This window comes from Rhipicephalus microplus, chromosome 6, assembly GCF_043290135.1.
Source record: "Rhipicephalus microplus isolate Deutch F79 chromosome 6, USDA_Rmic, whole genome shotgun sequence".
Lineage (NCBI taxonomy): Eukaryota > Metazoa > Arthropoda > Arachnida > Ixodida > Ixodidae > Rhipicephalus > Rhipicephalus microplus.
Genome location: NC_134705.1, coordinates 140096302 through 140111046, shown reverse-complemented (window position 1 = coordinate 140111046; position 14745 = coordinate 140096302). Strand labels below are relative to the sequence as shown.

At 46.1% G+C, this 14745-nt stretch overlaps 1 protein-coding gene across 3 annotated transcripts in view; it reads right to left on the bottom strand.

Annotated features, from left to right (window-relative positions):
- LOC142765567 (uncharacterized) overlaps positions 1–12844 on the bottom strand; it is a 41751-nt gene extending 28907 nt beyond the window's left edge. The window contains exons 1-3 of one of the 3 annotated variants that reach the window (XM_075866738.1): positions 12574–12844; positions 9189–9286; positions 4256–4316 (exon numbers count right to left, since the gene is read on the bottom strand). In XM_075866738.1, the coding sequence (XP_075722853.1) occupies positions 4256–4316; positions 9189–9286; positions 12574–12586 (172 nt within the window). In that variant the 5' untranslated portion in view covers positions 12587–12844. The remainder of the gene's footprint in view (positions 1–4255; positions 4317–9188; positions 9287–12573) is intronic. The other 2 variants (XM_075866740.1, XM_075866737.1) reach the window with 2 other exon arrangements.
- Between the last annotated feature and the right edge of the window lie 1901 nt (positions 12845–14745).

Here is a 14745-nt window from a genome sequence, read left to right as displayed (position 1 = left end):
GGTCTTCCTTTCATCTTTGTCTACCTGGATGACATTTTGGTGGCCAGCAGAACGCCTGCGGAGCACGAAGAGCACCTCCGCCAGCTCTTTCAGCGTTTGGATGAGCACGGTCTGGTGTTGAAACCTCAAAAGTGCGTGTTTGGAGTAGAGGCGCTCAACTTCCTCGGCCACCACATCACTGCTGAAGGCATTATGCCATTGGAATCGAGGGTGGAATCCGTCAAGAAGTTTCCAGCTCCAACATCTTTTCGCAAGCTGAGGGAGTTCCTCGGGCTCTTAAACTTCCACCGGCGCTTCATTCCGTCTTGTGCTCGAGTGCTCCAGCCATTGACCGACCTGCTGCGCCGAGACGACCAAAAGGCACCAGAATTTTGTTGGTCTGACGAACACCAGAACGCTTTCCAGAAAGCTAAGGACGAGCTAGCCGCGGCTACCCTCCTCATTCATCCACGGCCTGAAGCTCCTACACGCCTCATGGTGGACGCTTCCTCCACATCGGTCGGAGCAGTGCTGCAGCAACAGGAGGGCGCCCAGTGGAAGCCACTGGGCTTCTTTTCGAAACGTCTGAAGCCTGCAGAAGCACGGTACAGCACTTTTGGAAGGGAGATGCTCGCAATATATTGTTCCATTAAGCATTTCCGCTACTTCCTCGAAGGCCGTGAGTTCTACATCTTGACAGACCACAAGCCCCTCACCTACGTATTCAAAAACAACAGTTCCTCCTACTCAGAACGAGAAATCCGTCAGCTCTCATTCATCTCCGAGTTTTCTACAGACATCCGCCACGTTCCCGGGGTCGAAAACGAAGCAGCTGACGCCTTGTCTCGCGTCAATGCTTCCAGCACAGAAGTCCTGGACTTCGAAGCTATGGCCGCAACTCAGCGGGACGACCCCGAGTTGACAAGACTGAAGGGAGGGGGATCTTCACTCGTGCTCTCGGAGGTTGCACTTCCCTACGTCCAGAGCACGATAACCTGCGATACCTCCCAGGCAGCACCACGACCTTTTGTCCCACTGAACTTTCGCCGAGTGGTATTTAACACTTTCCACTCCATCAGCCACCCAGGTGTCTGTGCCACCCAGCGGCTGATAACGCCAACGCTTCGTTTGGCCCGGAGTCAACGCGGACGTGCGACGATGGGCTCGGACATGTGAAACGTGTCAGCAAGTGAAAGTGACTCGCCACAATCGGGCTGCACTACAGGAATTTCGGACTCCTGAGTCGCGGTTTGACCACGTTCACCTTGACCTCGTCGGACCACTACCGCCCTGCCAAGGATTTAGGTACCTGCTCACATGCATCGACAGGTACAGCCGGTGGCCCGAAGCTATACCAATTGCGGACATATCAGCTGAGACCGTCGCGCAGGCCTTCATTCAAACATGGGTGTCCCGCTTTGGCTGCCCCGCCCGCATAACAACCGACCGGGGACGGCAATTCCAGAGCAACCTCTTTTCCGCACTTTCAACGCTCCTCGGCACGAAGCTGCAGCATACAACCGCCTACCACCCCGCCAGCAACGGAATGGTTGAGCGCTTCCACCGGCAACTCAAAGCCGCACTGGCAGCGAAACTCAACCGCCAGCACTGGGTGCAGAAGCTCCTGCTCGTTCTTCTTGGCCTACGCTCAACGGTGAAGGAAGACCTCGGCTTCAGCGCAGCGGAAATGGTCTACGGCTCAACAGTGCGCCTCCCGGGAGAATTCTTCTCCGACCACACACCTTCCGCCCCAACAGCCTCCGATCCCATCGAGAAGCTGCGCGCATGGCTCGCGCAACTCAGGCCAACAGCACCTCGCATCGCCCGCAACAGGAAAGTTTTCACTTTTCCTGACATGGACTCTGCTACCCATGTGTTCGTGCGACACGACGCAACGAAGCCGCCCCTTACTCCGCCGTACGATGGCCCATTCAAAGTTTTGGGACGTACTAACAAAACCATTGCAATCGACGTGCGGGGGAAACGAGAAGTCGTCGCCGTTGACCGCGCCAAGCCTGCTCATATTGAAGTTTCCATTCAAGCAGCCTCTCACGTACGATTTCAGTGCTAACCATTGGACTGTGACCTTCCACTATTCAGCCAGTAACTGCTGTCCTTCTTTAAAAGCTCCGCAATCTAGGGGGGGAGCCTTTGTAGCGGAAGCTGCTAAGCACCACCGCATTCTTTTCTATCCCGTCTGCAGCCGGCCGTCGACAGCGCGCCTACTCGCGGCGCCAGCTCCTCCTCCTCCGTGTTCGGGGAACAACGTGTTGTCGGGGCCGGCTCCGGGGATTAGACCGGCGGCATGCTACGTCTGCTCGCTTGGTGGCCCCCGTTTCCTCTTTCTTGTAGAAGAACGCGGGCGTGCCTCCTTCTCTCCCTCGTCGAGGGGAGCTCTCGTCACTCGCACGGAGTGGAAATAAACAGTCTTGCCCTGCAATTCCAAACCTGCTTCACGTCTCCTTTCTCGCTGCCTCCGGCAGCCGACATTCCCGGCCGCTACACTTTTGAGCTTTGGGACCAGATTTGAAATCTTAATCCTAAAATAATAAGGTGTTGAAGCGCAACTGCTGAACATTTGCAGATTTTTGTTTCATAGAAAAACAGCTTTAAGCCACGCAAACCTAAAAAAAGCCTGATGTACGAAGATTAGACAAATCCCTGTACTACCTATCATTCCCCTGCTCCCTGAAGAGCCGTGCATTACAGCTCGTATACACACTAGCGCCAGAGCTCCTTCAAGTGTATATTTAGGAAACTATACAACATGTGAACTAATGTATACCTAGAAAGATGCTTTCACAGCTTTGCACCCCTCCACTGCGGTGAAACCACTTCCACAGAATGTTACACGTGGATTAATATGCACCTATTTATTCGTCTTGAATAATTTGAAATTTTCAATAATTTATATTCAAAGTGAATTCAAATACTACATTATTTCTTCAAATTTTCAAAGCACTTGAATATTCACCCAAGCCTAGAAATATTCTGAGGGCAACAATCTTGGGTTTTACATAACACTTTTTCGTAAATACAAGTGATGATGAGCAGTGGTAAAACAAAAAATGTTGGGGTCTTGTCCGCTGCCTTGTTGAAGACAAAACGTTCAGTTCAGCAATGTTCCTCATTCTATCATTGTTTATCGCGTCAAGCACCCATATTCACTGCGAGCAATCTTGTTTTAGACTACCACGCATAGAGTTACATTAAATTAACTAGAGAGGACTCTGGTGCAGCGCTCATTCAGCGACCATGGGGAATGATGCGTAGTACACATATTTGTCTAGCCTTCCTGCTTGCAGGTTTCAAACACATTCGTGGCATTGTTTACAGTTGCGTTTGGCTTTCTTTTCTAATATTAGAACAAAGCACTTTGAACTTTGCGACCCGATTTCTCGTGCCACTGCCAAGATCGAAACACAGGGCGCGTATCAATCTGCTAGCCATTCTTCGAGTGACCTTCAAATTCATTAATTTATTGCTATCACAATCAATGCTTCGCCTTTGCGGCAAAGCTGTGACTTTTTTTGTTCTCCAATGATCAACCAACCCACTTGAATTATAGCATACTGTATTTAACGCTTGTAACCCACATAAAATATGCACTAAACTTGACGAAAGTAATTCACTGTTGGCAATTGCAACTCATCCTCTGGGTTTGTTCTGCGGTTCGTTGAACTCTTGGCAGGTTATGCTGTTAGCTATGAAAGAAGTGATAATAAAGGTCTCTTTCCTCATTTTGCAGAGTCATTATCTTTGATCCAAGATGATTTCTACAGATGCTGTTTACATGCATCACGTATTCAAAACTTGACATGTTTTGAATACCAAATGACAAGCTTTGAATACCCTAAATGGCTTATTTGTGCATTTCAAAGTTTCTAGTGCATAACATGCGAAATTGTGGCTATGAGTGCAAGCAATACTCTGTGGCTCAGTGATCACAGATATGTGTCGCTCCACTCATTCTTTAAACAATCACATGTTTGACGCTTTGCAGATAAAATTGACAAATTTTTGCTCCAAAAGAGTATAAAACCCAATGTAGCGAAATAGTGGAGAAATATCAAATATGCTCTTTTTTTCTTTTTTTATTATGCAACACGCTATTTTTCGGTCACAAAAGCGTGAAGTGAAAAGAGCCTCCAGCTTCAACAGCAACATTATTGCAACCACAGTTTCAAGAAACTACTTATTCGGTCTACACATATTTAACGTTTGTTTTCGCCTATTTTCTCAAACTTTCGATATCTGCTCAAAGAATTGAGCTCACCACTGGAACAAATTGTAGGCGATGGCCCTTGGTCCACGCTGCTCGTCTTTTCACTGAGGGCCTGCAGAGCAAGGTTGTCAAACACAGAATCGTTAACCAAGAGGAGTTCCAAATCATACTGCCCTACTTAGAGAAATAACTTTATGATTGTAAATGCTTTGACACACTGGAGTTTCCTAGGTTAATGAAGCCTGTATACTCATTGATGATTATTTGATATGTTGGGTTTAATGTGCGGCCCCAAAACCACCATGAGAGAGGCTATAGTGGAGGGCTCTGGAAATTTCGGCCACCTGGTGTTATTTAACGTGCACCCAAATCTGAACACACGGGCCTACAGCATTCCCGCCTCCATTGAAAATGCAGCCGCCCCAGCCGGGCTTTCATCCCAACACCTGAGGGTCAGCAGCCGAGTACCTTAGCCACTAGATTACCGTGACTGGACAAGCTTGTATACACAAAATTGAAATTCTGTTGAGGTGCACCTAATAGCACAACTGACAGTTGCACATTTCTTGAGAGCTTCACAATACTCACAATCCCAATGCTTCTCAGGCTTGCTAGTGGCTGCCCTGAGCTGTGATCATGTCAGCATGGGGGCAGTATATGAAGCCCTCAATCAAATTCCCAATTGCACTAGTTCAACAAACTCAAAATGTGTACCGTACACTGTATATCCCCCTGGCAGGTGCTCTGTCTGCAAGAGCTCCTGCATGCGAGAAAAGCTGGGTGGATCTGAAGGACACCGCGGCGTGGAACAGAAGAGCTACTGAATCCATGTCCCAAACATTTGGTAGCATATTCAGACAAGTTGACCAAGGAGAAGATCGGAATAGTGCTGGGACTGCATTGTGAAATGATCGCAAAAGGCAACAATTGCAAAAGTTTCACCTTTGGTGCGATTCACTATGGAGCAAAACTGAAAAAGTAAGGGCGCCATATGGTATATTTCTGTCAATTTGACTGTGTTGCACAGTGCTTTGACATGTCTAGAATAAACAAACACCCCTTACAACCATCACTTGGTGGTGAAGTCAAGCATTTCAGTGACAGACTATAGCTTCTAAACGGCAATCCTTGGTTAATGTAAATGTGCACAACAGCGAGCACTACCTTAGCGTGCATTTAAAAAATCGTTTTGCAAAATGGTGATTTTTGTTATTTGAACATGCCAGCAGCCATGAACCGGCCATTTCTCACACGGTGCACTAGCAACATGCCGAGACTACGTCATAGCAGAACTCTCCAAGTACGCCATGCTGAACTCAACAAAAATACATTTCACAGAAGGCTGCATCCTTTGAATATTATACAGTGCTTTAAACAATTACAGAAGAAACATTGAAAGCACTTTCAACTCATTTCAAGTAGTCCAAACCGAGCCTGGCCACAGTGTGGAAGCCAGTACCTATATGCACGAAAACGCCTCGCTCGCAGTTGCCATGCGCTTGTACAGCACCGGCAAGTAGTTTACTTAGTTATTGGAGACATCAGATTCGACGCGAAAAGTGGCACTCTTGCCTTCCATGGTAGTTTCATAATACAAGCCCTTTATGTTTCGAGATAACTGACAGCAGATTTAAAACATGCTTGCTTGAAATACGAGCGTGTAACCTAACCAACTCGCTCAATCAGCCATTTCGACGAGTAATAAAACATCCTGTATTTAACGCAGAGCAAAGCCGAGCGAAAGAGTAGAGGAATGGTTGGCAATGACAACATGCAGCGCTCGACTACATCCCCTTCAAGTATAAATTATGGCGAAATGGCTCAATCTGCGCAATTTGCACTACATCCAACAGCACTTGATACTCTACAGGAAGAAAGAGAAAATAGTACCTTGATGATTTGTACAGTTATCAGTAATCAATCCTAATTAGGGTATAATTAGAGACGTATTTAGTCTCAAGTCAGTCGCGTTCTATTTTTGTGCAGCAATAATCAAATCTGGGCCCAAAATAGGACGATGATTTATTGCCAGTTAGTGTATTAATTTCGAGCAAACACAAGCCACAAATGCAGCACTGATCCTGGAATGTGGCACCGCGAACATCGTAGTGACTTCAGCAAAAGCGATCCTCTGCAGCAATATGCAGCTGAATGGAGCAAAGCGAGTAAAAGTTGTCCACTCAAGAATCGTGCATAAATGCGCATGATGCATTTGAAGGCCAAATGATGTGTTCAACAGTGCACAGAGCCCAGGCTGCGACGAGGCTGCACATGTATGCTGTCTGTTTACTTCTGGGTTAGCGCCCAAAACACTTGCACGAGCCGTTCGACCTGTCACTGTGTTCGTCACTTTGTGTGTATTCTAATCAGTGACTAAATTTTGTTTTTAATTACAAACTAGGTCAGCAAACAGTCTTGCTATAAAAACAGTATAAGGTTGCCACTGAAGAGCATATGGTGATGGCTTAGAGCACAATCACGGCACTGGGGTGGCACCCCACGAAGCTTAGACAACCGGTAGCTACCTTAAAAAGCATAAAAAAAGGTGGTTCACAAGTTTATCTTTAAGTACTGCAGAGTCATGTACTTCAGATTTTATCACTACTGGCCCAGTTTAAAAAAAAAAAGAAACTGAAATCTAGTAATCATAAACAGTAGTGAATTGATGGAAAAATAGCATTTTAGTAGCATAACTAAGATCATTGCAGGTTGAAAGCAAGAAATAAGTCGAGCTTCTTCGTGTGAAGAGCTTTTTTGTGTGAGGAGTGCTTTGTTATTCAAATCATTTGCTTATTTGTTGCACACTTAAATTATCCTAACAAGCATTTCACCCCATACAATTTTGGCATCATTAATTAGCTATTTGCTTCCCAGCAATGCGACTCCAAAGATTAAGCCAATGTGCAGCGGGTTCCCACACTGCTTAAAAGCAGTCTGAATATCTCATGTGCCGATAAGCTGGCAGCAAAAAACAATTAGTGCTATGTCTAACAGCAGCCCACTTTGATGGACTGCATGGTGGCAAGGCACTGGGAGACAACTAAATGAAGGCAAAGTACAGCTTGTTCTGATCATTGTACTAAAGAAGTGAAGCATTGAACGCAGTACTATATGCGTTCATGTCAACTTTTATAGTCAATCCTTTGCTGCACTACTGCTTTTAAAACACATTCTCGTTTTTTTTTTCTTTTTTTTTTTTTTACAGATTACCCTGTACATTGAGCAGCAGGAAGGCTTTATATGTAGCTCCAAAAATTACTGATTGATATGCGGGGTCTAACATCCCAAAACCACCATATGATTATGAGACACGCCGTAACAGAAGTCTACGGAAATTTCGACCATCCGGGGTTCTTCAACGCACACAGAAGTCAACGCACACAGAAATCGGAGCACATGGGCCTACAGCATTTTATAGCTCCAAAATAACTAAATTAACTATATCAGGTGAGTAATCAGGAAGACCTAAAACAGGCCTACCTTTAAGGTTTTATTATTGTTCACATTAAAGAACATCTGCAGTGTTAAACTCTCAAAAAGCTCGGCAAACTCGCTCATGAGTAGGCTCACTTCGATCGGGCCTTGTGTCTGAGTGAATGAACTCGGGTATGTAATATTTTGCAGAGTCCAAGCGAGTTCAGTTGAAGAAAATTTTTGCGAGTCCAAGTCAGTCTGGTTGTACAAATTTTTGGAGAGTCTCCGCCCGAGCAAGTCTTGAGTGCGTAATATAGTATTTCTTTAGAGAATCAAAGCAAGCTCCCCCGTTTTTTACTCACCTACAGTCCTATCTACTCATCCTCAAGATTACCATCAGCATTACATCAGCTTACTTTTACACTCGTGCCTATTCGCACGTACCTCCGCAAACTAGAGTACAAGCGCCACCTCAGCATTCACTGATAGGAAGGGTCAGTTAGGAGAAGTGCCACGCGCTCTCCCTGCATACATTTGCACGAGAAATTCTTGATAATGATAGCTTGTGCAAGTCGCAATTTTCAGTTTAAAAAAATGTCCTCACTAAATAGTGACCTCTGATAACTCATATTTGAGTTACTCACTCACTCATGCGCACTCCGACTGTGATGAAGACACGAGTTCAATTGATTGATGCGTGGAGTTCGACGTCCTAAACCCACCATATGATTATGAGAAAGCCGTAGTGAAAGACTCTGGAAATTTTGACCACCTAGGGTTCTTTAGTGTGCACCCAAATCTGAGCACACGGGCCTGCAGCATTTGCGCCTCGATCAAAAATTCAGCCGACGCAGCCGGGATTCGATCCCGCAACCTGTGGGTCAGCAGCCGAGTACCTTAGCCACTAGACCACTACGGCGGGGTGAGCCGCAAGCCTAAGTGCAAGCGAGTGTCAGAATAATACGTTCGTGAGTGCGAGTCCGAGCAAGTCAAGCCGAGAAAAAGTTCACAGAGTCTGAGTGAGCCCTAGGTGCAAACTACATTTTTTGAGTGAGTCTCAGTGAGCTCCAATTTTTTTAACCGACTTATGTCAATGCCAAGCCGGGAACACATGCGCTGTGAGACAAATTAGAAAACAAAGAGAAAAGGTGGGGCTCATTATTTGGAAGTGGTGTATGCGCACATCATCAGAAGAGTACTTTGATACTATCGCTGACATAAGAGGGGAGAGCATCCATTTAACAGTGAAGCATGCCTTGTGGTGGTTCGGATAACAGTGCAGTTTGCTTGCCTCTGCCTAGTCGCAAAACAGTTCCTTTTTCAGAAATGACAGTAGACAACCTCCCCAAGTCAAATACAACTTGATAAGTCTGTGGCATTTCTTCTTTTATGGTTGCACCAATCCACGCACACTCCTGGCTGATGTGAGCTGGACGCTGATCACCCCTCCCTCCTGCCCTGCCCCCTTCGTCAGGTAAGCATGGTTTCTTTGGACTTCGAGTTGCAGTGCAGTCATGCCTGCACAGATTCTGCAGTCTACAGCGCGACACAGATTTAAAAAATTACTCACACCTCCAGAGAAACTGTGGTTGACCCTGTCGGAGAGTGCATGACGCCTTCCTTGGATCAACGCAGACTTCGCTGCGATAGGGTGCGCCATGTCGAACTCTGCAAAGACAACAAATCAAGGTGTATTATGCCGGTATCATGTGACCACTTTTGAACACAATCGTGCCTGATCTCAATCAAATTTCATGATTATGATTGGGTCTCTGACACAAGCAGCAGGTCGGCGCCAGTCACTTGGGAAACCCGATCCTGATCAGCCTCGACCAGGATCGGCAGTGCACCGCGTGTCCCCGATATTACAATCGCTGACATTTGCCACGTAGTCGTACAGGGAAGCATGCTTTCCATAACCCTTTTCACACTTATCAGGCATTGTTGTGTTAGCTACACACGACAGCGCAAAGAGACTTGGTCCCCCTTCTGTGGTGCCAGACAAGCCAGTACCACTCAACACACTGCATATGTGGTGCTTGTGCAGTGTTCAAAGCCAGCAAACTGAAGTCCACAATCTGAATGCATTGCGACGAAGCTGCCTTTCATATACAGCGCCTTGCAGTCTATAACTCCACAACTTGGCTATAAACGGTCAATTCGCATGTCTATGCTTATTTGTACCTTTTCTAGGTGAGACAACATTGCTTTGGATTTGGAGAGCGAGATAAGTTATGTGGCCTCTGGCCACATAACTGGATCATTCCGCTGCTTCTGCGGTGAATAGGTTTATATCTGTGATGCCCTCCACATAATGGATGTGCCATTTAAATACGTACACATAGCACGTATATTCGATATGAAATTCATATCACATGCCGGTATTTCTTGAACATAAGAAAATAATTTCTTGGATGTAAAGCACTTTCTTTTTGGTCGAGATTTCTACAACTTAAACGAAGCATTGCCATTGAATTCGTAAGAAGTGTGTGTGGTCAGACTTGGGAACAAATAGGGCATGGGTACTTCTAGCAAAAAGTCTCAGAGGAACGACGAAGATGATATCTTGCGACTAAAGGTGCCAATACATCTTAAAATATGCTCTAAACTGGGAATGTTCTAAATACTTCTCGCTAGAAAAATCGCTTGGGCTTGTTCTAAACAGTATCGAGCAGTGAAAAGGGTGACAGATGATAGTCAAGGAAGGTTTTCGTACTAAAGCATATTTTATGCAGTTTGACATTATGAAGCGGCATGCAGCTTATGAAAGGCACTGCAGCCTGAGCCACTAGTTTCATAAGTTACCCTACTCTAATCTGCGCTAATGCTAAAAAATGCAGAAATGTATATGTTATAGGTCTGGCTCGCATGACACTGGCAGCCTACGCACTCCCCCCCCCCCCCCCCTCCCGCTTACAAAAGCAATGAATCTCGAGAACTACACAGAAAGTTAACTCAAGATGTACCGTACAATCCACTGTTAAAGGGTACACCACAATAACCACTTCATATTTCAAGCCCTCTAGCAGCAAGTGGATAAAGAAACGGTGTTTGAGCACGGCACTAGCCTGTCAAGAGGAGTCAGAACTGTCAATCACTGTTAGTTTTATGCAAATCTAAGCCATTGTGATTTTGCAACAGAGCAAAATTCAAACATGCCATGCATGCAGGTATTCCCTTTAATGGCAGACCTATATGTACGTCGGCATCTGCTGCACAGCATGCGATACCACACTTTCGAAATTGTATAAAATAGTAGACAAGCTTTGTGCCACTCCAAGAACAAAACAGTGGCAGTCCACAGCCGTGACGGTGGCCAGAACTCCAGGTAATAGTTCATTATTAGCTGTGCCAGTGCACTGCTGAAAGATAAAACATCAAACCACGTTTATAACTTTTGAACCAACATGAAAATGGGATGCAAATTCTGAACTGCGAATATGCTTTCCACTTTGGTTTTAGGTGAACACTGTCTTTGAGGCTGACAATTTCACTTTAATAGCTGGAAATGATAGTTCGAGCACAGAGCTGGAAAGCGTTTCGTACTGGAGAGCCAGCTGAAAATGTTTCCAGTTTCAGCAGGGAAATAATTTTCACAGCAGGAAACTTGGCTATTTGAGCGAGAACGTGGCATTGTAGACACAAAATAAATTCACACTGCACAAAGATTGCTTGATATACAAGCAATGGCACATGAAGTGTTGACTGCACGCAGTGCATTTGAAAAAGATGCAAGATGCATGAGGACTTAAAGGCGGCTGACTAGGCCGCAGCTTCATTGAGACACGGGCGAAGCGAAAAATTGAAGCGTTCGTAGCCCATACGTCTGTCCTGGCCATGAGCCAGAACACTTTGCAAACCACACACCAGAAGCCACCAGCGCTTGTTGTCTTTTTCTCCTGCTGGCTGGCTGCCACGAGTGCTACGCTACAGTGACTTCGAAAATTGATCATGTGATAAACAGGACACATTTCGCAGCTGCGAAACAGCCTCATCAGGCGCTAAACGCTAAGTAGAACCATTCCCAATGCAACTTGAGCTAGCATAGCTGTTTCTAAAAACAAGTAATTGCAATGTGCTCTGATACAAGCTTCTATGCACTAAACCTCTGCCGTCATAGCATACTTTGAGGTGACAAACATTATAACGCATTTCATTATATGACAGCACCTTCGTGAAGCTGGCGTGTGGTGTGAAGCTAGTAGGCAGTTTTGGGCCTGTTTTCACACATCCACCTTATTGTAAGGTTACGTGCTCATGGGGTTTTTGCGCACTATAAGTGTGTTATAACGGCACGAAAATGTTAACAACGTAAAAAAAAGAACTATGTTTTCCATGTGAATACTGACCTACATTTTTCATCAAACGCACCAAGTTCACAAGGAAAGCGCGGGGTACGAATAAGGTTGGTCTGTGAATACGGGCCTTAGAATAAGGCACGCAAAGATGGGAGTTAGCTGCGTGCCCGCTTTTCCGTCACTTAGCGGGAGTGCATACAGAACTCCTCTACAGCAGTGGAACGCGAGGCTGACGACGCTGTTGTCTGCAGCTGCTACCTCACGTTAGCTACAAGCTTCCGTTCATGCTTGAATTGCGGCACAACTATCTAGCACGCCGTATGACCATGTTCGATAAGGCGTCGTGCTTCGCGCATTTCTGCAGAAAACGGCGGCAGGAGTGGCCGGCTGGGAGCTTCAAACAAGCGCGACTCCGTCTGTACGCAAGAGGATAGCGTACGACACATGTATGTGGCGACAAACACTGTCCCAAAATAGCGTACACTATTCCAGAACTCATTATTTCAAAAAAGCCGTTAACACGCAACACTGCGGGATAAGGGGCGGCGCAATGAGCAGCGCCTCGAGCAGTGCAGTACACGATAAATTTCCACAGTAACGGCTGCAATAACGTGCAATTGCACTGCAGAAACCTGCGACAACCAAACTAGCACTCACCCGTCGTCGACATGGTCCGCTGGTGCGAGGAGAGGCTGCGGATATCCGTGGCTACTGTTTGCAGAGGCGCGCTCAATTCGTGGGTGGTTTCGGGCACTGGGCTCACTCGGCGTGTTATCTGCGGTCGCTGTGGTGCCACCAGTGTCACGACCACCAAGACGAAACGCGCTCGTGCCTCTGTGGCTTGTGTTGTCACCTTTCCGCTTCCGTTTGAATACACCGCTCAGCGTCTTAGTGCAATGTCAAGCCTGGCTTTTTTTGCGCCAACTACGCAAAGCTGTTAAAGAGCGCTGCAAGAAGCTTTTGTTTTGAATAAATTATTTTACATAATATTTATTACCTGCTATTATTACGCCAGTACCTAATAGTATATTACATTTTATTACAAAACATATATTTGTACTTTAAAAATCTGTCTTAGATTACCAGTGGCCGCATAATTTCAATCACGTTTGGCAGAGACTGCTGCTCCGCGCGGCGCAGCAGCCATCCCCACACAGAAGTGGCTTCTGCGCCGCACAGAAGTGACGTGCGCACTTTTCGGTTAGGCGCTTTGTTTAAATAGTCAGGAGTGCCTAGCGGTACGTCTAGACATAACGATAAAAGCCATTAAAATTACGTCCAAACAAAAAAAATTAACAAAAATGTTATTTAGGTTTAGCGTGACTACAATACAAAACTAGCTTGTTTGTCATCTCAAACCAATCGGCAGCAGTGGCGTAGTTGGTTAAAGCAACACATAAACTGGTGAATTCGGTGATTGAAGTCCCATTGCAGTTATCGATACTTTCTCTTTTTTTTTTGTTCACGCATGCATTGTTTTAACATTTGCGCCTCCTCATCAGCCCGACTTGTTGCTGGTGGTGGTCCCGTCCACAGGCCCTTTAATATTAGATCTTAGATGACTCTTGCAGGATTGACTATATTTATAATGATAAAGTGTTTTGCGAATTAGTGCTCTTAATCGGCGAGACGCAAAAAGACACAAACTCGACCTTTCGAGTTTTTTGGGCTAGTACCAACTCGAAACAAAAACTCGAATGCAGCTGGCTGCATTGGTTTCTTCAGCACAGGTGTCAGGAATGTTGATTTCCACGGTTTATTAAAGTTTTGATGACAGAAAGGTGCACTGCAACGTAGTCTCGGGCAACTTTCTTTATGTCGCTCAGTGTACCATCACCTGACGAGGAAACCGGCAGGCCGCTTTCTTTAAAAATACTGACGTGTCACCGCAATGTTCTCGGCGATCAGCACTTGACAAACAATGCCCAAGGGCAAGTGCCGACGGCGTTAGCCCATCTAACTACTTGTCTGTCTTGCTCAATAACATGCGCGGCCTGTGACAGCACGGGAGCATTCACGTAGCAACGGTTGAGAACGGCCGTACGTGTTCGCACTTGACAAAACAGACGGCAATGCAGTAAGTAGCTTTGGCCTTCGTAGATCACAGGCTTCGTAAGAACATTACAATAAAGTTGTTTCCATCCACCGTATGAACACTTCGCCGACGCACTGGGGTTTCATGCATGTGCGTCCGGTCAGTCACACGTGAACCGTGCGAAATCATTTATTTCATCGTCGACCTTGCCCGTTCGCGACAAGCAAAACTCGGCAGCAAGAACACTTTCACCTTTGACAACACCACGCTTGGCATTGCAATCTAGAAAGCGCAGTACGTCCAACGATTGTAATCCGCACATCATACTGAGAAACTTTATGGCGCACACACTCAGATGAAGCTGCGGTGCGGTGGACGGCCGTGCTAGCTCCAACGACCAGGTTCAACTAAGCATCCAGCAATCACATGAAGCAGCGACGACACTCCAGTCCTTCTTGGGAGTGGCCTAGGCTATGGCCACGATTTCATCGGAGTTTTATCCACCTAACACATCGCAGGCGGCAAGGTTCCTTTTGGCGTTGCATAAGTGGTTGCCAGAATGAAAGGGTGGTTGTTGCCAGACTGCAACTAAATTTGGCTTAAAAGTGTTTTCTTGTAGTTGTGGCTTGATTGATTTGTGGGATTTAACGTCCCAAAACCACCATTTGATTATGAGAGACGCGTAGTGGAGGGCTCCGGAAATTTTGACCACCTGGGGTTCTTTAACGTGCACCCAAATCTGAGTACACGGGCCTACAACATTTCCGCCTCCATCGGAAATGCAGCCGCCGCAG